The 22,463-nt window shown below is 57.8% G+C and overlaps 1 protein-coding gene across 1 annotated transcript; it reads right to left on the bottom strand.

Moving 5' to 3' along the window:
• Window positions 1–1,812: 1,812 nt before the first annotated feature.
• On the bottom strand, window positions 1,813–22,262 carry ARID3C (AT-rich interaction domain 3C). The gene is made up of 8 exons (XM_074532681.1): window positions 22,054–22,262; window positions 21,094–21,423; window positions 9,000–9,072; window positions 5,229–5,412; window positions 4,776–5,020; window positions 4,234–4,503; window positions 3,964–4,053; window positions 1,813–3,187 (listed from the first exon to the last, which is right to left on the bottom strand). The coding sequence occupies exons 1-8, from the start codon at window positions 22,090–22,092 to the stop codon at window positions 3,045–3,047; spliced, it is 1,374 nt and encodes a 457-aa protein (XP_074388782.1). The 5' UTR covers window positions 22,093–22,262; the 3' UTR covers window positions 1,813–3,044.
• Window positions 22,263–22,463: the final 201 nt, after the last annotated feature.

Below are 22,463 nucleotides of genomic sequence, written 5' to 3' on the forward strand. Positions count from 1 at the left end.
CTTTGAGTTCCATCCAGAGTTCCATCCTTTGCAACACCTTGCGACGGTGTTTGCAGGGGTCCCAGGTTGAGGGAAGAGACAAGAATGTTGACTCTATGTTTCAGAAGGTTTGATTTATTATTTTATGATATATATTATATTAAAACTATTCTAAATGAATAGAAGAAAGTATTTCATCAGAAGGCTAGCTAAGAATAGGAAAAGAATGGAATGATAACAAAAGCTTATATCTCGGACAGAGAGGCCGAGCCAGCTGACTGTGATTGACCATTAATTAGAAACAACGACATGAGACCAATCACAGATGCACCTGTTGCATTCCACAGCAGCAGATAATTATTGTTTACATTTTGTTCTTGAGGCTTCTCAGGTTCTCAGGAGAAAAAAAAATCCTAAGGAAAGGATTTTTCAGAAAATATCATAGAAAATATCAGATATTTTCAGAAAATATCATGATATTTTTCAGAAAATATCATAGCTACAGAAGGGAGCTGCATCTGCAGCACTGATTGCCCACAGCCCAGCACATGGAGCCTGCTTCCTGCTTGTTGGGAATGAGAGCAGGCCTTTGGCCACATCCCCCATCCCTGCAGCCTGCAGGGGCACACTGGTTCAACCACTTTCCCCGGGCACAGCGCTGCAGCTGGATTCAATGCTCCATCGGCTGGGCTGGATTGTCCCTTCATCCTCCACCTTCTCTCTCGTGCTCAATTACAGTCCCTGCAGGACGCGGGGAAGCAGGCATCAATCAGGGCTGGTTGCTCAGGTGACAGCAGCTGTGTCCCCGAGCTCCCCAGGGAGCACGGAAGCGCTCCCTGGGCCCGGTAATGAGTGGGGACGCGGGCCTGCATGTGCCCTGCCGGCTCCCTGGGGCTGCGCTGCTCGATGAGCCGCGGCCAGCGCTTCACAGCAGTGCAAAGGGACACGAGACCCCAATTAAGGCTGCATCAATCCCAGTCCAGCTCTGCTTGGTACACTCACAAACAGCCCCCACACACACGCACACCCCCCTTGTTGTTCATGAACCTTCCTCCATCCCCGGCGGCCCGAACACAGGGATGGACCCGCCAGACCACCGCTTCTCTGCAGGGGTTCTGTGTCACCCCCATGCCCTCCCAGCACCCCGACCCTCCGTGTCACCCCCGTGTCCCGAGCTGGTCCGGGGCCGGCAGCGCTGCTGCAGCACCCTGGACAGCGACACCGCTCCCCGGGTGGGCTCGGGGTCCGGGCTGGGGTCCCCCCTTGCCCTGGGAATGTCGGCGGGACTCTGGGTTGTGGCTGGGGCTGTTCCCGGAGGACTGGGGGCTGTCCTCGAGGGGCTGAGCTGGAGCTGTACCTGAGGATCTGCGGCTGTCCCCGGGAAGCTGGGTGTCCCCAGGGGTCCGAGTCTTGGCCTCGGGGGGGACTCTAACAGGAGTTTCTGTCCGCACGGGAGTCCCCTGTGCCTCTTCAAATGCACAAGTGGCTGCACACGTGTGGAAGCCCATGAGCATGAGTGTGACAGTCCAAGTGAACGTGCCAGTACTTGGAGTTTGTAAAAGGGAGCAAAAGCCACCACCCACATGTATGTGCACCTCCCAGCTCCACCACGGTCACCTGTGTCCTCTGTGGGCACTGCTCAGGTGACAGGCTGGTGCATCACTGCTGGCATCTCACCAGGTCCAACCCGACAGCCCCATGGACATGGCCTCAGCAGCTCCAGTGTCATGTTTCCTTTCCTGGCACAGAGCAGCCTAACAGGGTGCCCACCCATGGGTGAGCTGCCACTGGGGGCTCATGGGGGCAAGCTCCACAGCTTGGCTGGCACAGCTGGAGTTGGTGCCCTGTCTGATCCAGCCCATGTCTGGTGGGCATAGGGCACCCGTTTGCAACTCAGAGCTCCCCGAAACTGAGGTTTCACGGTGGGCCGTGAAACCTCAGGCACCACAGGTGTTACCCCAGCATGTTGGGGTGTCCTGCACATCCAAACTGGGCCCTGCAGCCCGGTGGGTGACACCATGCCCTGCACACAAGCCTCAGCAGTGGTTTGGTTCAGGAGTTTGTTTCCTTTAATAGACAGACGGAGTCACGGCCGCGGTGGGAGCGCAGGGAGCAGCCGGCGCCGCGAGCCCCCGCGCTGAGGTAGAGGAGAGCACCACTCCATGCTCCCCTGCTTTGGCACCCTGGGGCACACGCGGGAGGAGGAGGTGCCTGCCCAGCCCCAACGAGGTAGTTCAGAGTGCCATCTTCTCCCCCTGTCACCCATCTGGGGACCCTGGCACCCAGGCAGTCTCTTTGGTGGTGGGGGGGGCTCTGCTGGGCAACCCTGCCCTCCCCGACATAAACCCCCAACCCCAGCCACACCCCAATAAGCTTCACCCCCACCATTCCCACCAATATCCCCATTATTTTTCCCCCCCCAGGGTGATCCCCCTGAGCTGAGGACCTGGGGGGCTGAGATGCCACCACCCTGGGGTGTCTCAGGGCAGGGACAGCAAGCCCAGGCAGCGCAGGAGGACTGGGTAGGGGCGTCTGCAGTGGGCAGGGGGTGCAGTATGTATATCGGGGCTGCAGTGTATAGGGGCTACAATTTTTAGGGGCTGCACATATCGTGCCTGCAGTGTTTGCATGGAGGGTGTGCAGGGAGAGGCAGCATGGGCACCAAGGGTGTGTGCAGGGGATACAGGGTATGCATTGAGGGGTGTAAAGGGGCAGCAGTGCGTGCAGCGAGGTGGGTTAGGGGCTGCAGGATGTAGGGGATGCAGCATGCAGGTCCTGGGGGTCCCCCAGGCATCAGGGCAGCAGGAGATGTATGGGAGGGTCACCTGGGGGTGGTGCCTTGGGAAGGAATGTGTGTATGTGTGTGTGTCAGAGGGCACACATGGGGATAAGGGACAAAAGGGCCCAAGTGGGTGTTCACAGCCTTGCATGGACGCAGCTCAGTATTGCAGCAAGAGGCACCTTTGGGTCCCCCATCCCACCCTGGTGGCCCAGCTGGGTCCCACAGCTCAGTCCCCCAGACTCTGGGCACCCCCAGGTGCTGTCAGGGTAGGGGCACATCTGCCTTACAGCGAGGTGCTAGTGGGAGTGTGGCTTTGAGAGGAGGCTGGGAGCAGAGGGTTTGGGGCAGGCATGGGGTTTGGACGGGTCTGGGTGCTCCCTCCACCAGGTGCCAGGGTGGCTGAGGGCCGGCGGGCGAACAGGACACCTGGGGGACAAGAACAAGCAGGTTAGGGCAAGCCCAGGGTTGGAGGATCGACTCACCTGGCTCCCAGCACCCAGGCTGGAGAGGGTGGGACGATGACTCATGGGGGCTTCAGCCCCATCATCACTTGTGGTGTCTCCCCCAACCCAGTCACCCTTGCCTGCATGGGGCAGTCTGTGGGGTGGCCCAGGGCCCTCTTGGCTGGCAGCCCCACATAAGGCTTAGCCCTGACCTTTCCTGCTCATTAAATATTTAAATTCTGAAGGCAAAGCCATTGATTTTAATTGTGGGGTGTCTCAGCAGGACAGGCATAGATCTGGGGAGCATGGAATGGGGATCTGGGTGCACACTGGCAGCACAAAGGATCCTCTGCTCCACCAAAGCACCCCAACATCTTTCTGTGCACCATGTTCTGCAATCAGCCAAGCCCCACACTCAGCCAGAGACCCTCTGGGCACACAAGCTTTGGGCTGACCACAAATCCAAGCCCTGCCTTTGGGACCCTGGGGTGTGGAATGACCTTAGGTGCAGGGTCACTTCTCAGCCAGAGTCTGTCCATCTATTCACCCCCCACTTTAGCCCTTCATCGCTAGCACCTGCTTTGGGCCAATTTCCATCCTCCTCCTCCTGCCCCCTCTCCCCAAGCCCTGCCACTTCATTACGATGGATTTTATAGTAAAGACATCAGATTGAAGGAAGGACTTGCTGGCCAGGCAGTGGCTATAAGTTATTGGATTTCCCGGCCGCAATTACACGGGCCAAGCGGCCCTTCTATTTACCTGTGTAGACAACTCCATTTATTTCTATTGACATGTTGATACTGCTAATGCTGTTGGTGGACAGGTTCAATGCGGTCTCCTGTCTGTCATCTGGGGAAAGGAAATACCAATATGAGTGTTAAGCGAAACAGAAACAAGAACCTGTCCGAGACAGATAAGCCAGGACGCAGTCCCTGTGGGCATCCATGCTCCTCTCCAGCGGCTGCTGCTGCCGCCACCTCGGATGCCAGAGGACGGGATGGCCAAGGCTGAGGTGTTGCATGTCTTTACCTCGGTTAGAGATCTTGATGTTCATGGGGAACTGGGAGGCCATGGCCAGGAGGTTGTGCTGAAGCGCATGTTGCACCAGCCGCTGCTGCTCCTCTGCTGTCAGGGCCACCTTCTTCTCTGGGGGCTCCCCTGTCTCCAGCTTCTCCCGCAGTTGCTCCAGCACCACTGCCTGTGAGGCAGCTGCTGCTTGGGCTGCTGTGAGATGGTGGCTGGCCAGTCCCACTGGGATAGCAATGCGCCCTGGCACTGATGCTGCCAGCATTCCGTCCTCTGCAATGACCAAGAAAACTCAGTGGGTCCCTCATCACATCACCACCTCACCATCCCCAGTGGTGCCAACTCCACCCCACCAGCAATAGGGCAGGCCAGGCCACCACTCTCAAAATCTGGGCTTGGTCCTTCTCCAAAGCCAGGGAAACTACGCTGGTTTCACACCCTGAATGGGACTAATTTTCCCCCAGCAAAAAGGTCAAAAGCTGACAAGGAAACATCCCTGCTGCTGCAGCAGTGTCCATCTCTGGGAAGACGGGATCCTCACCCACCTTTCTTAACGCTGTGCACTTGGCTGAGCTGGCCACAGCTGTGAGTGGAGATGGTAAGAGCTGGCAGAGGCATTTTGGGGGTGCCCAGCAGGGTTGGGGTGCTGGCTGGTGAGTAGTTGAAGAGTGCCGTGCCAAAAGTCTGCCTGCGCCCCTCCCGACGGTTGCTGTCGATGGCAGCTTGGAGCTCTCCGGGAGAGCTGAGCGCCCGCTTCTCACATTCGTATGGATACAGGTACTTCATGTATCTGCATGGGGAGAGAGCCAGGGGGAGATCCACGGCTGTGCACCTCCCAGCCTGTCCCGTGCTAAGCAAAGAGCCCTTGGGAAGGAGCAGAGCCCTCCAACCACTTTTGCGGTACTCCATGTCCGACCCCATCCAGGGCTCTGGGACATCTGAGCCAGAGGGTGTCCCAAGAGAGGTGTTCCCCACCTGCCATGCTGCCAGGCACTCACTGTGTACGGAGGGTGAAGGCAGCACTGGTGATGGAGGTAGGTAGGTTGAGGCCCTTGGTGATCTCCCGCCAGATCTTCTTGTTGATGACTTCAACCAGGCCACCCTTGTCTGTCACCAGCTGGTACAGCGTGTACAGGTCCAGCACTTGCTTGGCCATGATGGGGATGCGGTTCACTGGTGTTCCTTCCAGAGGCACACAGAGACACAAGAGGGTGTGGGGGGCTGCCCACAGGGCCCTTTGCACCTGGGATCACAGTCTCCACCCTGCCCCCACTGTCACTGCAGGTACCCACAATGGGAGGCATATCTCTCCATGCGCAGGTGAGCACCCATGGGCACCTGGCATGCAGGTAGGACCCTAGAGTGCCTGGGAGAGTGGCCAAAAAGCAGGGGAGACCTCAGCATGCTGGCAGAGGGTCACCTCTGATGGAGATGTCAGTGCAGCTGGATATGCTCTCATGTGGGATATGGAGCCTCAGTGGGATGGGCAGAGACACCCTTAGATAAGGTTGTCTCCCTATAATTCTCAGAGCTATCTGTACAGCACCAATCTATGAAATCTCTCAGAGCATCCTAGAGTGATTCACTCTGTAATGCTCCTTCAGAGCCCCATAAAGAGAGACTCCCTCTACACTTTAAAAAGGGACCCATCCTATAACCTTTCTGAAGAGGGATGACCCCCACAACCCTTCTGGGAGCACTCACCCCACTATCTCTCCATGAGGAGGTTTTCTCTTCCAGCTCCAGACTCCTTCAAAGAGTTCCTGAAAAACCTCTTAACCCTACAGATGCCCCCAGAAGTTTCCTCTGCTTAAAGGACCTTAGTGCCCTGCTTCAAGAAGCCTGACCCCAAATCCTCTTCAACTACCCTCAGCAGAGACCCTGACCCCTGGAGCCCCACCATCATCCTCCTCTACAAGGCTATGGGGAACATGGGTTCACCACGGTTCTGTGAGCCCAATATAGATCAGCATGGTCTCCACAGCCACCAAGTCTGGCTAAAAACCCCTCCCCACTTCCTCAGCACCCCCAAATAACCTCACAGCCTTGCTGTGCTCCGTGCCTCCTTGGGATGATGGCCTGGGCATTTGCTGGAAGCTGGGCAGAGGAGGGACAAGCATCACATCCCATCCCACCCTGTTCCGTCCTGTGCCATTCCACCCCCTATTTATTCCTCCTGCGAGGTGGCGGGGCACAGGCAGTATTGGAAAGCCATCCATTTGGCCCAGGGAGGCTGTCACGACTGCGCTTCGCCCCTCAAACGAAGCCGTCATTCACCGCCATCCTCCAGCATCCCTAATTTATGGCCCTGATATTGGCTTGGCTTCTTCACATAAGCCTGAAAAATGAGCTCTTTTTATTCTTTTACTGAGTTCATTTAACTTTTTTTTTTATGTGCGTCTGTGTTGTTCACCAGGTCGGGAAGGGGGAGAGGAGTTTATCCTCCTGGGAGAAAGGCAGAGATATTGACTTGACATCTGCTGTCAGCAGCTCACCAGCTCTGCTCAGGGCTGCTGGCACAAGACCATCACCTTGGGGGCCCAGTTTGAGGGCTCTTCCTCACCCCCAAACAGTGAGTTTTCAGGGTCTCAGCCCCCAGCTAATGGCCCATGGATTTCTCTTCTCCCATCTCCAGCCTGGTGGCTCACGAAATTGCCTCACCATTAATCTCACGGCTGTGTGGGGCATGTGGCCGATGCCTGTCCCATTGACAAAGGCACCTGTCTGCATCTCCACAGAGTGATGGCCCCAGCCCCAGCCAGGGCGAAGGGCACAAAAGCCCAGGGAGGTGATGCAGCCATTGTGGGGCTGCAATTAGCACCTTGATTGATTAATAGCCCTGTGTTATCAGCAGGGCACGAAGCTTGGTGGTGAAATGGGGGGAGGGGGGCTGCAGACCCCAGTAAGTAGATGTAGAAATAGTAGTAGTAAATGTAAAAACAAACAGCTCCCGTCTGTCCCTGATTACTGCCTTTGAGGTGCCACAGAAGCTGGGGCACGGCCATGAGCTGCCCCACTGCCTGTGTCTGATGATGATGAGCCACCAGGGCCAGCTGTGCCCTTGTGCCATGGGGTTGCCTCAGAAGATCTGCCCCCCAACCCATTTTTCAGCCCTACAAATCTTCCACTCTGCTGACAAATGTCAGTGCTGATACAGTCCCAACAGACAGCAGGTGGGATGCAGTCCCTTTCAGCAGGACTCACTCTGTGGACATCAATCCCTCCTGGGGAGCTTGGGGACACAGCCTGGGTGTCACAGTCTCCTGCCCATGCACCTCTGAGTGCCCCAGCTGCACCTGCAGTAGTTCTCAGGTGCTGCTTCTTACCCAGCTCTTGATGACCTGTGGGATGCTCTCCTTGCCCCTCAGCCCTTCTGTCCCCTTTCTCTTTGGGACCCCAGTCCAAAATCCCTGTCTCCTCCAAAAGGTTCAAGGACACCAATCCCTGCACACCCACACCCTGCCTCTCCTGCCCAGGGGGATGGCACCCACTCAGACGGGAGGCAGGACAGAAGGGATGGAGGGCACAGGAGTGGGACTTCCAGACACAGAGGGATGTGGAGCAGCACTGTCAAGGAAGCATTAAGTTCCCTCCCTCCTCCCCACACCAGCAGGCACTTACTTAATTAGCCCCGGCCCCAATAGCGAGGGAGTTAATTAGCTCTGGAGAGAGAGATAATGAAGCTGCAGAACAGCCCATGAATCTTGCAGCTGATAGATGCTGGAGGGCCGAGGCAGTGCTGATGCTCCCACTCACTCCCCACAGCTCTGCACCAGGGCCAAGGGGCACCCATGGGGCAGCACCCAGCCCACCCACAGCCTACAGCTGGCCCCAGGGTGAGCCTTCTGGCCGTGCCAGCCACTCACTACACACCCGTGTCTGCAACAGGTTTGTGGTGTCCCAGCCAACCCAGAAGTCAACCTCTGCAGCCCCACAGCCAGGTGGGCACCCTCACCACCCTTCCAGTGTGCAGGGCATGCAGGTGACTGCCCCCTCTGCCCTCCCTCACCCCATGCACAGCCAGCCCCAAAGCTCCTGCACCCCCCTCAGCCTTTCCCCGTTAATTAGCTCGGCATTAACCTCTGCCTGGGGTTTACTGGCTATCGAGCGGCTTGTTCATTAATCCACACACCAGCAAAAGGCTCTAATTAATACAGCCGGCCACACGCCCGCGCTCGGCAACTTTTAATTGTCGCAGGCCCGGCCGGGGAGGGCGAAGGTTAAAGCATTTATCGAGTCCCCGGGAGCCGGCTCGGCTCCCCATGCCGATAGCAAAGATTTCCGATGAGGATGGGTTGGCTGGTGAGCCCTTAACCCCTGGGTGCCCGGTGCCGCCCGGATTGCTGGCCCCACTCCACAAATCACTGAGGTGCTGATGGTGGGCATCCTCACCAGGCGCTGCTAACAGGGAGCCCTAAAGGGCACTGCCAAGGGCATTTCCACCAGGCATCCCTAAAACGTCCTGAAAACTGCTAATGGGCATCATTAAGGGGTGCTGCTAATGCCTGTCACCAAGGGGGTATGTTAATGGACACCCCCACCAGCTGTTTCCAGTGGGCATCCCTTCTGGGCATCCATAATGGGGCATCTGGGACAGATGCTCCAGCTTGGGGTTCAGGGGGAGGTCCAGGGGGAGCACCACAAGATCTGCCTGAGGGATTTGCAGAGACCTGGAGCAGCTCAGAGCCTGAGAACAACACACCATGAGCCCCCCACCAGCAGCTGAGGCAAGGGTGGCAGAGGCACCTACCCCAGCCACCCACCTTTACCTCTCTTCTGCATGAAGCCAAAGAGGTCATCCAGGAATTCCTTGCGTTTCGGGTCCTCATCCAGTTCATAGAGCTGGAGGCAGGAGAGAGAGAGGGATCAGCGCTTCCAGCACATGCAGGTGAGAATGGGGAGGGGAGCAGTGCCTGGGGCTGAGCACGGCCTGTGCCAGAACCTGGCATCACCCCTGGCTCCACGTGCCTGCCCTGCCAGCAACAAGAGGCTCTCTGTGCACCCCTAACAGAATCCCCTGACACATTCTCTGCCTGGGTGTGGGCTCTCCCTGTGCCTTGGGTCTGGCATGGGCTCCCCACAGACCACTGACATTTCTGAATCTTTGCTGCAGAGAGGCTGGGTCTGTGCCTCAGTCTGTCTTGCCCCTCACCCTCTTACATGCAGGAATCACAGCCCAGAGGCATCAGCAAACCCCAAGCCCCAGACAGGAGCTCGGGATCAGGATATTTAGCTCTGCTCTGGCACTGCCAAGTGTTGGTGTTCCCAAGGCCCAGCATGGTATCAGCATCCTCATCTGCCCTCATTCCTCACAGGGACACAGGCCCACCTGAACAGTGGGAGATGATTCCATCCTGGGGAAGGAAAAGTTGGCTCGACCATACCACTGGGTACCATCAAGGGAGCTGCAAGTGCCCAGGATTGCACAGACACAAACATGTGGCTGTGAGGACATTTATGGTGGATGGTCTGGACACAGGGACACAGCCTGAGCTGAGGGACAGCACAGGGGAGGTGAGTGCAGCCCCTACAGCAGGGACACCAAGTGCTGGCTCCCTGTGAAAGTCGGGCTCGCCTGATTCCAGCACAGCACCTGAGTGACCATGACAAATTGGAGCCTGCCAGATCGATGGCCCAGCAGTAAAAGTCAGAGCACATGAAGGAAAAATTAGCACCAATCGAAGACACTATAGACACCAATTCCTCCCAGCAAGCCCGGCAAGAATTTAAAGCCATTGAAAAGAAACAAAACTCAGCAGTCCAGAATGGATTTCCAAAACGTATACAAAGAAATGCAAGCTGGAAAACAAAGTCAGGCACAAAATAGAGTTGTTTAAAAAACAATTGTGCTGGGAAAGGCTGTTAAAAAACAATAGGAAGAGAGCACACCCCCGCTCCACACAGAACATTATTCACCAGACAGATAAAGGGAGCTGTGCTTAAGGGTCGTCAAGCTGCAGGCACAGGGGGATGTGGGGATGGGGGTGGATGCCATGGGGACACATGAATTCAGAGATATGGGAATGTAGGGATATGGGTCTGCAGGGATTCAGGGGACACGGGGATGGGGTGATCCAGGGATGCAATGGGGACACACATACAGGCACATGGGAACGCAGGGATGTGGGGTGTAGAGACTTTGAGGACATAGAGATGTGGGGATGGGGGAATGTAGGGACCTACAGGGATGTGAGGATTCTTCTACAGACCCCATGGTTCACACCACTGAATAGACACACCTAACACAGTCCCGTCTAACCCAGGTGCCAGCTGCCTGTCCCTTGTCACAGACAGATGGGTGCTAACTGCCTGTCCTTAACTTTATCTAGGGGTACACCTGCCAGACTCTCACCCTGCCCACAGGTGCTGAGTGCCTGCTCCATGGAGCTCCTTCTGCACTGCTTCTCCACTCTCTGGATCCCAATTACCTATTCCCTCCTTGCAGCTGGGTGCTCCTGGAGTGCCCTGACCCTGGGTGCCAGTATTGTGTCTCTCTCCACCACAGTCTTCCCTGCCTCGCTTCCCATCGCCTGCTCTTTTCCAGGAGGTCCCTGAACCATTGATTGCAGTAACTAGGTCAGGCTCTGAGCAGAGCTCCAGGAGGCTGCTTTGATTTCTGCCCCAGGAAGGCTGTGTCAGGAGGCTTTGCCTGCATTTTCCTGCCTGTCCCTGCCTCTGGAAGGCCTCCACACCAAGCGCTTTGACATCCCCTGACATCTGGCTTGTCAAGGCAGGGGCAAACCCCCAGAACTGGCAACTACCACTCATCCCACTGCAAGGTGAAGCCATGGCCTTCCTGAGGGTCACCTAGTGGATGGGCTTCAGTACCCACACACCTCTGCCCTGGGTGCCACTCGTGTTTCTCCTTCCATGGATGCAGGCAGGATCCCCCCTGGAGCGGGCTGCTACTGACTCCAGCCCCCAAAACAGGTGTGACCTCCAAGGGCCAGTGTTGGGAGTTTGGCTGGCTAAGGACTGGAAAAGTACAAAACCGTGGCTAATTCCAAGTCCTGCACCTGCAAGATAGCATGTCCTTGGGCCTAGCTGTAGTAGGATAACAAACTGTGAAAGAGACATGAGAAAAGAGAGATGTAACCCCTAAGGAATGAGGAAGAGTTCATGGTATAGTTTAAACAACAGATTGCTTGGCTTACAGAATATTCATAAGCTTATTATTTGCTGTATAAGTGTTTGATACTTTCTTCAATAAATTGGACCGGACCGGGTTGAACCTGTGATGAACCAACTGGTGTCCTGGTCCCCTTCCTTCGACAGGCCAGGTTCTATTTTTCCACTGTTTATTAACCTCTAACCTTTTATCTGTAGGGCACTGAGATACAGAAACACATTCATCAAACAGGGAGCGAAGGTCAGCTTTTAAGTGGAGATGAGAGTGGAGCTGAGTAACTGGGGACAAGGCGGCATGCCCCTGGGTACACCTGGGATGTACGGGGTGTTCCTTGGGATTTGGGGATGCCCAGGCTGGAGAAGAGATCTCGTGGGTCACACACAGTCTCTGTGCAGGGACACATGCCTCACCTGGGTGTGCACAACCCCACATGGGCTGCCACAATCCCATGTGAGAGGTGCACAAGCCCACAAGCTTGGGAGCATAGACAAACCTACACAGGCATGCACAACTACATCCAGGCTTGCACAACCCCACAAGCATGCACAGCCTTGTGTGGGTCCACACAACCCCACAGGAGCGTGCACAGCCTCTTGTGGGCATTGCACAGCTCCACATAAGCATAGCACAACCCCCTAGTGCCACACAGATCCCCCTAGTGCCACACAGAAAGTGAAATGGGCATGCACAATCCTGCACAACCTTGCATTGGTGTGCACAGCCCTGCAGGGACACATAGAACATCACAGGAGTGTGGAAAAGACTGTGATGCAAATGCACACACAACCCACAGGGGCACAAATCCCTACACAGGCACACATAGCCACGTCTGGAAGCGCACAGCCTCCCATGGGCAGGTGCAGCAGTCTGGTATGGGCCCAGACTTCCATGGGCACACTCCAGACTGCAGGAGCATCCACAACCCCATACACACATCCTGGGCACGCACTCCAAACGTGCATGCACAGCCCAGATGGAACGTGCACGTTGCTGTATGTGCACCCACAACCCAAGAATGGAACACACAACACCAGGAAGGCACTCACAACCCCACATATACATGCATAATTCTGGACAGGCACTCACAACCCCAGAGGGGCATGTACAACCCCAGAACGGAACACACAACTCTAGACAGGCAAGCACAACCCTGACAGCACACACAAATCTCAGCTAGGCATGCACAGCCCCAAATGGGCAAGCAGAGCCCCATACATGCATGCACAGCCCTAAATCGGCAAATAGAGCCCCATACATGCATGCACAGCCCCAGATGGGCAAACAGAGCCCCATACATGCATGCACAGCCCCAGATGGGCAAGCAGAGCCCCATACATGCATGCACAGCCCTAAATGGGCAAGCAGAGCCCCATATGTGCATGCACAGCCCTAAATGGGCAAATAGGGCCCCATACATGCATGCACAGCCCTAAATGGGCAAATAGGGCCCCACACATGCATGCACAGCCCTAAATGGGCAAACAGAGCCCCATACATGCATGCACAGCCCTAAATGGGCAAGCAGAGCCCCATACATGCGTGCACAACCCCAAACAGACATACACAACCCCATATGTGCACACACAAAACCTGTACGTGCATCCACAACCCCAGATGGGCGCACAGAGCCCTGAACAGGAACACAGAACTCCAGAAGGGGATTTACAGTCCCACACATGCCTGCACAGCTGCAGACAGGCTCTCCACATGGATGGGTACCCCTGACCCCACAGAGCATCCCCCTGCCATGTGCTTTAAGCGGTGGTCTGAGCCTTGCCCAGGGGCAGCTGTGCAACACAACCAGCGGCTCCTGCTTGGGGTGACCTATGAGCAAGGACCCTTTTAATCGTGTTTGTATTGATATAATTAGTAACTCATTTAACACCATCGATGTAACTATATTCCTCTATAAACGGAAGTATTAAACTGTCAAGCCCCGGGATCAATATCCCTCCAGTGTGCAGCGCAGCCCTGCTCTGCCAGCATTGGGGACCCATCCATGCTTGGCCACCCCACTGGCTTTGGGACCCCAGCAGCAGCACCCCAGCTCCACCTGGTCCTGCTGGCTGGGTGCTGGTGCAGGACTGGCTTGGTGTGTCCTCATCCCACACCCCACGCTGGATGCAGCTCTGGGACCTGCTCCCTCCTGTCATCCCATTGCCATGGCGACATCTATATTCCTTAAGAGATGGGGATAACGGGGCCTGTCAGGCAGGTTAAAGGTCAGTGGGTCGAACATGGTTTATTAACAGGACGTGAATGGGCCTTGTGCTTCCGCCTTCTCCTCCCCCCCACGATTAAGTAACATTGTTAACACCATTCATTGACCCAGGACATGACTTTCCCAGAGCCAGGAGGGCTTCTAGAGATGAAGCTTGGGTCCCCTTAGCCTAGCTGACACACTAGACAGAGGAGGGATGTGATGAGGTGCTAAGCCACCCGCCAGGCACTTCAGCTTGCCCTGGTGAGTCCCCACACAGTCCCCCCTGGGCCCTGCTGCCAAGAGAAATTATCTCAGTGGGACCCCCACAGTCCCTGCTCAGCTGCCACCTCCTGCTGGCAGCGAGGGCTCAGATCAGCAGCCAGGATTTAATCCACTTAATATGAGCTGTATCGATCCTAGACCCGGCTCAGCTTCCCCCCACCACGCAAACCCCCCAGCCCTGAGCTGCTTAATATCCACCACATTGATTAGCCACACTGCTAATTTTTCCATCTGGCCACTGTTCACGCAGCACGCCCAGGTAATGCTCACCTCCCTGCACCCCCCAGCCACACACCACAGGTGGCTGACTGCTGATGCACTGTTTTGGTGTCACTGCACCTCTCTGGAGCTCGACTGCTGCCTCTGAGATCCTTCCTGAGGAGGATGGCTGGTGCACAACCGAGCACCCAGACACTGGTGTGTCCTCCCCTGTGCCCTGCTGGCATGCCTCAGTTTACCCTGCAGATAACCACAGGATCTGGCCATTCCCAGTCGAGGCACAGCCCTGAGCACACTGGGGTTCAGGGATCCCAACAGTATCCACAGTTAGAGCCTTCCCTGCCATGGGGCACACACAACAAACTAAGGGTTTGCAGCTCCCTCCCCCATGCCCACAGCCAGAGCTGGGGGGCAGTTCACTCCCTGCCAGGCACAAACCACCCCCTGACCTTGCAAGCCACCACTCTCCTCTTCCACCAGTTGTTAATAAGTTAATGGTTACGGGACGGCCGTGCCGGGACGGCTGCCTGCATTGGAAACAAGGCAGCGCTGGGTCGTGGGGCACACTGCTCCCCTGACCCCACAGCCCTGAGGGGTGCAGGGTGGCCACCCATCCCAACATCCCACCAGCCTCAGCAGCCACCCCACCAGCGTGGCCAGGCACCTCTGTGTGGGGACCTCTCCCAGCGCCGTGGCTCCCCTCAAAGTCTGTCATCACGCTTAATATTTAACGGCGCTTTATAGAGCAGGCAGGTTTAATCAGCGCTGATAATGCGGCGGATCCGGCAGGTCATTAGAACCCCCCTTGCCGCCGCTCCCGGGAGGGCTGCCTGCCTGCTGCAAACATTAACCCAGCCCCGTGCAAGCTCAGCTGGCAGGCACTGGCCTTGGGACAGAGCCCCCCACCCACAGCCTGGCCCTTACATGGGTGCACTCTGTGCAAGTCTTCTGGTCAACACACTCTGCAGGAGGGGAAACTGAGGCACGGGGTGCTGGCATGGCTTGCGCACAGGCTGGAGGCAGAAGAAGCACACGGCTGTGTGGAGCCACCATGGGCAGCGTTCAAGGCCCCTTGTCCCATCCGGGGGCTGCCCCTTGTCCCATCCGCTCCCGGCTCCCGGCTGTCCCGCACGGTCAGCCCTTGTTACTCGTTCATGGCTGAGCAGGCAGGGAGTCAATGAGCGGATTTGTTCGGGTTAACCTCCCTGACCCATCGGCGCTTGCTCCGCTGCTGCCTCCCCCTCCACCCTGGCTTTCCTCTCCGTGTCTGCCTCCCCCTCCATTCCTGTCCCCCTCCCTGCCCCTGATCCCTCCATGGGTGACTGGAGTTGTGAGACACCCTTCAATCCCTTGAATCCCTTACTAGATGACTGGAGCCATGGCACCCTGTCCATGACCAGCACCACCCCAGGTGTCCCCAGGGGACACACACGGACACTCCATAGTACTTGTGTGGGTGAGCACACAGGGCATGCTCTAGCACCAGGTCTGTGCAGGCACACAGCTGCTGTGGGGCTGTGTGAGTATGGGGTGCACCCATGGGGGGCTGTGTGCATACCTGCGATGTGCATGGGCTGTTCAATCCCTCTCCCCACCACGCACCTCTGGCCCCATCCCCTTCCTGCAACTTCTTTAATGGGACAATGCAGAAGGAAAGGTTGGTGGCCACTGCAAACCACACCCTGTGAAAGCAACCCCAGCCCTCACTTCAGCTACTGGAAGAGCTGTGTGCCTGAGCAGAAAGAGCATTGGGGCCTGGTTCTCACTCGTGCCCTCCCACAGACACAGGATGTAAGCTCTGGAGCATGATGGAGAACACAGCCTCACCAACAGAGACAACTGCAGTGGGTGCCCTGTGCCCCAGGGGACAGATTTCCAGAGCCCCACATAGAGTCTGCTCAGCCTCTGCACATTCATGCACACTGCAGCTTGCTCTGCAGATGCACACACGTGTGTACATGCTCTCCTTGTGCACTCTCACCCTGGACAAACAGCCCCAGCAAGCACACTCACATAGCCCCTGTATGTGCTCCCCCTCTGCACAGACCCTGCTTATGCATCCCTACACACACACAATCCTTGTGCACATCCATTCATCCATCCATCCATCCATCCATCCATCCATCCATCCATCCATCCATCCATCCATCCATCCCCTTGAGGCCAGACTCCACCACCTGAGATCCAATCTCCCTGCTGCAGACCTGCCCAGCTGGCTGGCAGCCCAGGAGATTTACCTCCATTATTAACCCAATTAGTGGATTATTGGAGGCCCAAGTTGATGAGGGGGTGCATCCTCCCCAAAGACTCAGCTGGCATCTGCTTTCAGGGAGGCAGCTGGGGAGGGAGCTGGAAGTGTGAGCTCCTGATGGTGCTCCTCTCCCCTCCACAGTGAGGGTATTCTCACACCATCTACTAGTTTTCACACCTCCTCTTTGGAGCCCCATTCCCAAACCCTTTGGACCCTCGTCTGGAAGACAGTACTGTGGCAGCTTCTGAGGCTCTGAGCATCCCACAGGCTCCAGTGGGGCCAGGAAGTGCCCTGGGGGCAGCAATGGGAGCAGGTGCCTGGCACCAGCACCACTGCTCAGCACTGTGGGCTGGGCAAGAGGCAGCCTTGGAGGGGGCTTAGCCCTCAAACCCTGCCTCAAGGTCCATGTAATTCCAAGATTGTGTCACTGGTACAGGCATGCAGATGCCTAAACACTGGGACACCCCACGTGTGCCTGTACATGGGTGTGTTCAGACTCGTGTGGGCACACACACACACACACACACACACACAACCACAGCCATACGGATCCATGCACACCTGTGTGCTCATAAGGACCTATAAACACATTCCAGCACTTCCATGGGTTTTCACACACTCTGCATGCTCCTGAGCATCCATAAGACACACAGGGCCTCGCAAGGATCACTACACACAGGGGCACTCAGGTGGCTCCAAATACACACACACACACACGCACCTCCACACTTACATGTCACTTATACAGATGCACACACTCAGGTTGGTCTGTGGGCACACAAACCCCCAGAACATCACTGTCTGCCCTTCCAGCCACACCCCAGCAGCCGCCCTGTCCTGTCCTGTCCTGCGCCCTCCACTGCTGCAGGGTTGCCAGAGCTTTTGGAGCTCCAGGGATTGGCACACTGACCCTTGCTGCTGATGCCACCTCCCCGCTGCAGGTGGTCCCAGATCAGGGGCACAGCTCTGCTCACAGGTTTGCTGGAGAAAAGCCTCCAGGCAGACAAGGATGGGGCAATGTGTCCACTTCTCCCTCGGTGACTCTGCAGATTAACCAGGACCCTCTAATTTAGCCCTAGGAGCCCTTGGTCCTGCCCTTAGGTTGAAGATGCACTGACAGTGAGGAGGGCACTGTGGCATGGAGACCACTACCCTCTCCTCAGAGTCCCCCTCTTCAGCCACCTCCATTCCCGGAACATTCCTGACTCTGTTTCCTCCATCCCCAGGGACAACACCACATGAGAAAGCAATAGGGACAGAGGTAGGAGGGTGCACACCACTCAGTTTGGGATGATCCTCTGTGTCACGAGGAGGTGTTTGTCTACAGGGGCACACACACCTCCATGCTCTGAGATGTGAGTGCACACATCACAGCTGGCAAGCCCTCCCTAAATGCATGTTAAGGACAGGTTGGGTGGGTGCAAGAGGCAACTCCTGGCATCAGGGACAGGCAAGGCAGGAGGAACAGCCACTCCAGGGTTAGGCTGAGGATAATGGCAAAGAGCTGCTGGCAAAACCAGCCACCCCCAAATTAACCACTGAGGCTACCAGACACCCTGGAGTTCCTAAAGGATGGGCTGGGGCTCACCTCCTCCTGCAGCTGCTCCTGGGAAGGGAGGAAGGAGCTTCAGAGGATCCTGATCCCCCCAGTCACAGATGGGTGTGAACATGCCAGAGGGGCCCTGGCAGGGAGGGCATCTCCTGCCAGCAAACACTCTGCTAACAGAGAGCTGGATGCAAAGCCCAGATGTTTGAGTCCCTCCCACCCCAGGGAATTGAGAAGAAAGCCCCAGGTTCTGGCCCTGTACTTTTATCACTGGAGGAAACCAGCGCACCCATCCCTGTCTATACACATGGTTTCTCTAGGGGGAAAGGTGAATTCATGGATCTGAGCTTGGCACCAGAAATGCCAGGCTCTTACCCGTGACCTCCAAGTCAGAGATAATGCAGCATCGCAGAATTAAAACCTGGAGGCATCCCAGCCCTTAGGGAAGCTGGGGTTCATGGCTAATGCATAATCACACCCCACTTGGTACCCCCCCCCTCAGGGCTGGGTCTGCCTGACAGCCCTGGGCGTGGAGACCTCCCAGACCTTTGCCCAGGTCTCTACCCATGCGTCCTTATCAAGGTACATAAACCGGCGCCGGGGGCTGATGCAAGAGGCAGGGGTGCGGGGGTCTCTCAGCCTCCTAACACTGCAGCAGCGCTCCCAGTCAGACCAAAGGTCCCACCAACCCCCCCTCCCCAACCAGCACCTCAGGAAGCACATAAAACTACAGCATACATGTGGGATATTTCCCCTAAAAGCTCCTGTGTGCAAAGCAGCATTTGCCTGTTAACCTGGTGGGTTTTGCCACAACCACCTCATCCTCTGCTCCCATTTTTAGCACCACTGCACTGTGTGGAAATGCTTCCCGGGCTGGTCCTGCACGAACCTCCCACCCTATTCCCATCAAGGCATCATCCCCACTGCAGAGAGATGGGGAAGTCTCTCTCTGCCCACTTTCTGCCAAACAGCCTGGATGTGGTGGTCTCTCTTCACTTAGCTGTGCCCCCACCCAGGATGATGAGAGCAGGGACAAACCCTGAATCCCACCCAGGGTGACAGCATGATGGTTTGGGCAGTTTCAAGCAAGGAGTCCTGGTGGGAAATACAGTTCTGGCTACTCCAAGGGTCTCTCTCCAGCTCCAGGACCCTCCCAACCACACTGCCACTGCCCCAGAGCTTTCCAGCAGACAGACACACGTTGCCCCCTCACCTCCCCCACAGCATCACAGCCCAACCCCTGGGAAACCTCCGAAAGCTGAAGCACAGCCACCCTCCCTGCTGAGTCCCTGCAGAGAGCGGAGAACCTGTTCCCCAGGCTGGGTGAGGCACAGCCCTGCAGCTGTGGAGGACCCAGCAGGGACATGTCCCTCCCTGGCGGGGGAATGTCCCCTCCTGCATGATCCCAGGGGACGGACAGCAGTGACAGCCACCCTGCAGACCCCAAAGCCAGCTGGCACCACAGCCTGCTCCAAACCACAGAAGGACATCCCGTTGTTCCCTGGGCTGTCTGGGACACGCCACAAGGTGGGAAACACAGGTGAGGGTCTCCGGATGAGGGGTCCATCACTTTTCCAATCAGGGTTGAAAAAACCGAAGAAGAGTAAACAAGGAACAAGCCAGCTCTCACCGTGGGAAGCTGTGGCAGGATTTATCCCGCACCCCAACCTCTCCTGTCACCCCTCTCCCACTGTTCACAGCATTCCTGCCCTGCACAAGGAGCTGGGCAGCCTCAGACAGGGGCAGGGCGGGAGGTTGAAGGACGAGAAATGCCGGGGATGCTTTCCTAGCCTCCCTGGGAGGGAGGAGCTGCTTCCCACCTCCCGGCTGACCCCGGGAACCGGACAGTCAGCCTTTTTCTGTGCAGCGGGGTGTAATGTAACACTTCCCGGACGAGCTGTTTGGTCCGTGCAGATCACCCACCCCGGGCTGCTCCAAGGCAGCGCCAGGCTCTGGCAACATCCCTGGGCACAGCCGGGGGGAATGCGCTGCCCGTGCCCTGTCTGCACCTCTACCGGCTGCCTTGTAGCCAGGGGATGAGCCCCGGCCCCCCAAAATAACAAGGTGTTGGGCAATTTGAAACAGAAAAGGCGGCAGCACACCCCCACAGCAGCCAAAGGTTGGGTCCCTGCTGCTGTTCCCTTGCTCTCCTGCCAGAACTGGATGAGACCAAAGTGCTCTCATCCTCCTGTCCCTGAGCAGTACCGTTCTAAAAAGCCACACAACAGCTCTATAGGGACGTCTCTGTGTGTTCTACCCCCTCACCACGTCTTCCCTGCCACCCCCTGTGCCTCTCTCCCCCACAAGGAAGCTGAGAGCACAAACCTGCCCTGGCGCTGTGCACTCCGTGCCCACACCCCTGCATGCAGAGGCACCCTCTGTGTGCAAACCAGAGCTTGCACAACAACGGCTCAGACAAGATCCACACGCATTAAATACAGGAGGACTTGTCCTCCATCCTTTACACGAGCTCCTGATGCCCTTTCCCCGTGTCCTCAGCAGAAGAAGGGTCTCTCCTACACCCACCAGGAATGAGGGGACAGGGTGTATGTGCTACTTCCTTCATCTGTAACACACCCTGGCCCTTGCAGAGACACAAGAACTCTACTCCATGGTTTGCCAGCTCCTTGGGGTGACCGCACACCAGAGCCCCTGCCCTTTTTCATCTCTGTAAATCCCCTGTGGACAGGGGTCAGCCTGTTTTACCCATTATGGAAGGCATCAGGATGGAACACAGATCAGGGTGGGCACAGGGAGATGCCTGGACACCCTATCTTGATGCAGGGCCTGGGGACAGGCACAGGGGACACCGAGGAGGGAGGTGGGGTCATGAAGCAGGGCTGAAATGGGGTTTGGTAGCAGGGAGATGGGGAGCAGACAGGATGATGACAATGCCTATAGGACGGGACAGGGTTTAGGGATAGGGGACGTGAGGAGCATTCAGGGGGTACCCATTTAGGGGAGGATGAGGTTTGGGGGCAGTAGTGGTGGGGTTTCATTTAGGGTAGGATCGCAATAATGTCTGGGGTTAATGGGGATATGGGGGATGCCTACTCAGGGTGGATCTGGGCTGGGGCGTGGTGTTGCTCATTTCGGGGTGGGATACAGAGAGGGTTTGGGAGCAGTGGGGGGCATAAGGATTGTCCATTCAGGGAAAGCTGAACGCGAGTTTGGGGGGACACCGGGGATGCCTGCCGGGAGCAGCCGGCGCCCGGGCAGCGATGCCTCCTTACCTGCTTGAACTGCTCCTCGTAGGTCCATTCGTGGTGCGGTGGCGGCGGTGGCTCGCGGGGCTCCCCTTCTTCCTCCTCTTCCTCTTCGTCCTCCTCATCCTCCTCCTCCTCCCCGGCAGCGGCGAGCGGCGGGCGCGGGCCGGGGGCCGGGCGGCGGCGGGGAGCGGCGGGCGGCGGCCCGGGGCCGGGGCCGGGCTCCCCCGGGGGCCGTCGGGGAGCGCCGTCGGGGCCGCGGGCCAGGCGGGCCGCCTGCTGCCGCTGCAGGCTCTCCATCACGGCGGCCAAGCGCAGCCCCCCCGCCGGCCCCGGCCCCCGCGGCGGGGCGGCCGGCTGCGGGCGCAGGGCACGGCCTCAGCGCTGCCGCCGGGGCCGGAGGAGGAGGAGGGAAGGGAGGAAGCATCCCCCACCCCACCCGCTCTCCCCGCCGCTCACGGGGGCCTTGCCCGAAAGTTGCCCGCGGAGCCGTCGCCGCTCCCGCCGCCGGAGGGGCTTCGTGCCCCGCCGGGATCCCGGCACCCTGCCCCGCGGGGAACCGGCCCTCCGGTGCCACAGCCCCGCTCCTCCCGGCGACGCCGTCCCCGCTCCTGTCGGACACGGGTCCGAACGAGGAGCCTCCTTCCTCCATCCCGCTGGGGACCCGTGTCCTGGTGGGACTCCCGCCTCACTTCCACTGGGAACCGCGTCCTGCGGAGGAGCCCCTTCCCCCCTGGTCCCAACGGAGACATCCGTCCCGACGGGGAACCCTCTCCCACCGAGCCCCCACCGCCCCGTCCCCGCGGGGACCCCGTCCCGATCCCGCCGGAAGGTCTCGCCGAGCGCCCTGTCCTCCCGGGACGCCCCTCCCGCTCCCACCGGGAACCCCGATGCCGATCCCGCTCCCTGTCCAACGCGGTGTCCCTACCCCGCTCCCGCCATGCACCCCCGCGTCTCCGGAGCCCCTCCGGCCGCTCCGTCCCTCACCAGGGCGGGTTTGGCCGCCAGGCTGGGGTTTTCCACCATGCCGCCGGCTCCGAGCGCCGCCCGGGGCTCGCCCCGCCGTCCCGGGGGGCACGGCCGGCTGCTCCGCCCGGTCCCGGCCCCGGCCCGCCGCTCACATGGCGCCGCGCCCGCCGATATTTCTTTTATTCCGCAGCAGATGAGGGTGGGTGGGATTTTTCCCCTCTTTTCTTTCTTTCTCTCTTTCTTCCTTTTTTTTTTTTTTTTTTTTTTTTTTTTTTTTTTTTTTTTTTTTGCAACAAGTGGCAGTCAGACAGCAACACCCCTCCCCGCTCCCATTTGCTAGCGCGCGTCTAGGGAGTCACCCGGGGAGGGCTGGGCTTCTTACGGCAGCCCCGGGGGATCGCCCCGCACCGGCCCGCCGAGAGCCGGCG

Source organism: Zonotrichia albicollis, chromosome Z (genome assembly GCF_047830755.1).
Source record: "Zonotrichia albicollis isolate bZonAlb1 chromosome Z, bZonAlb1.hap1, whole genome shotgun sequence".
Taxonomy (NCBI): Eukaryota; Metazoa; Chordata; class Aves; order Passeriformes; family Passerellidae; genus Zonotrichia; species Zonotrichia albicollis.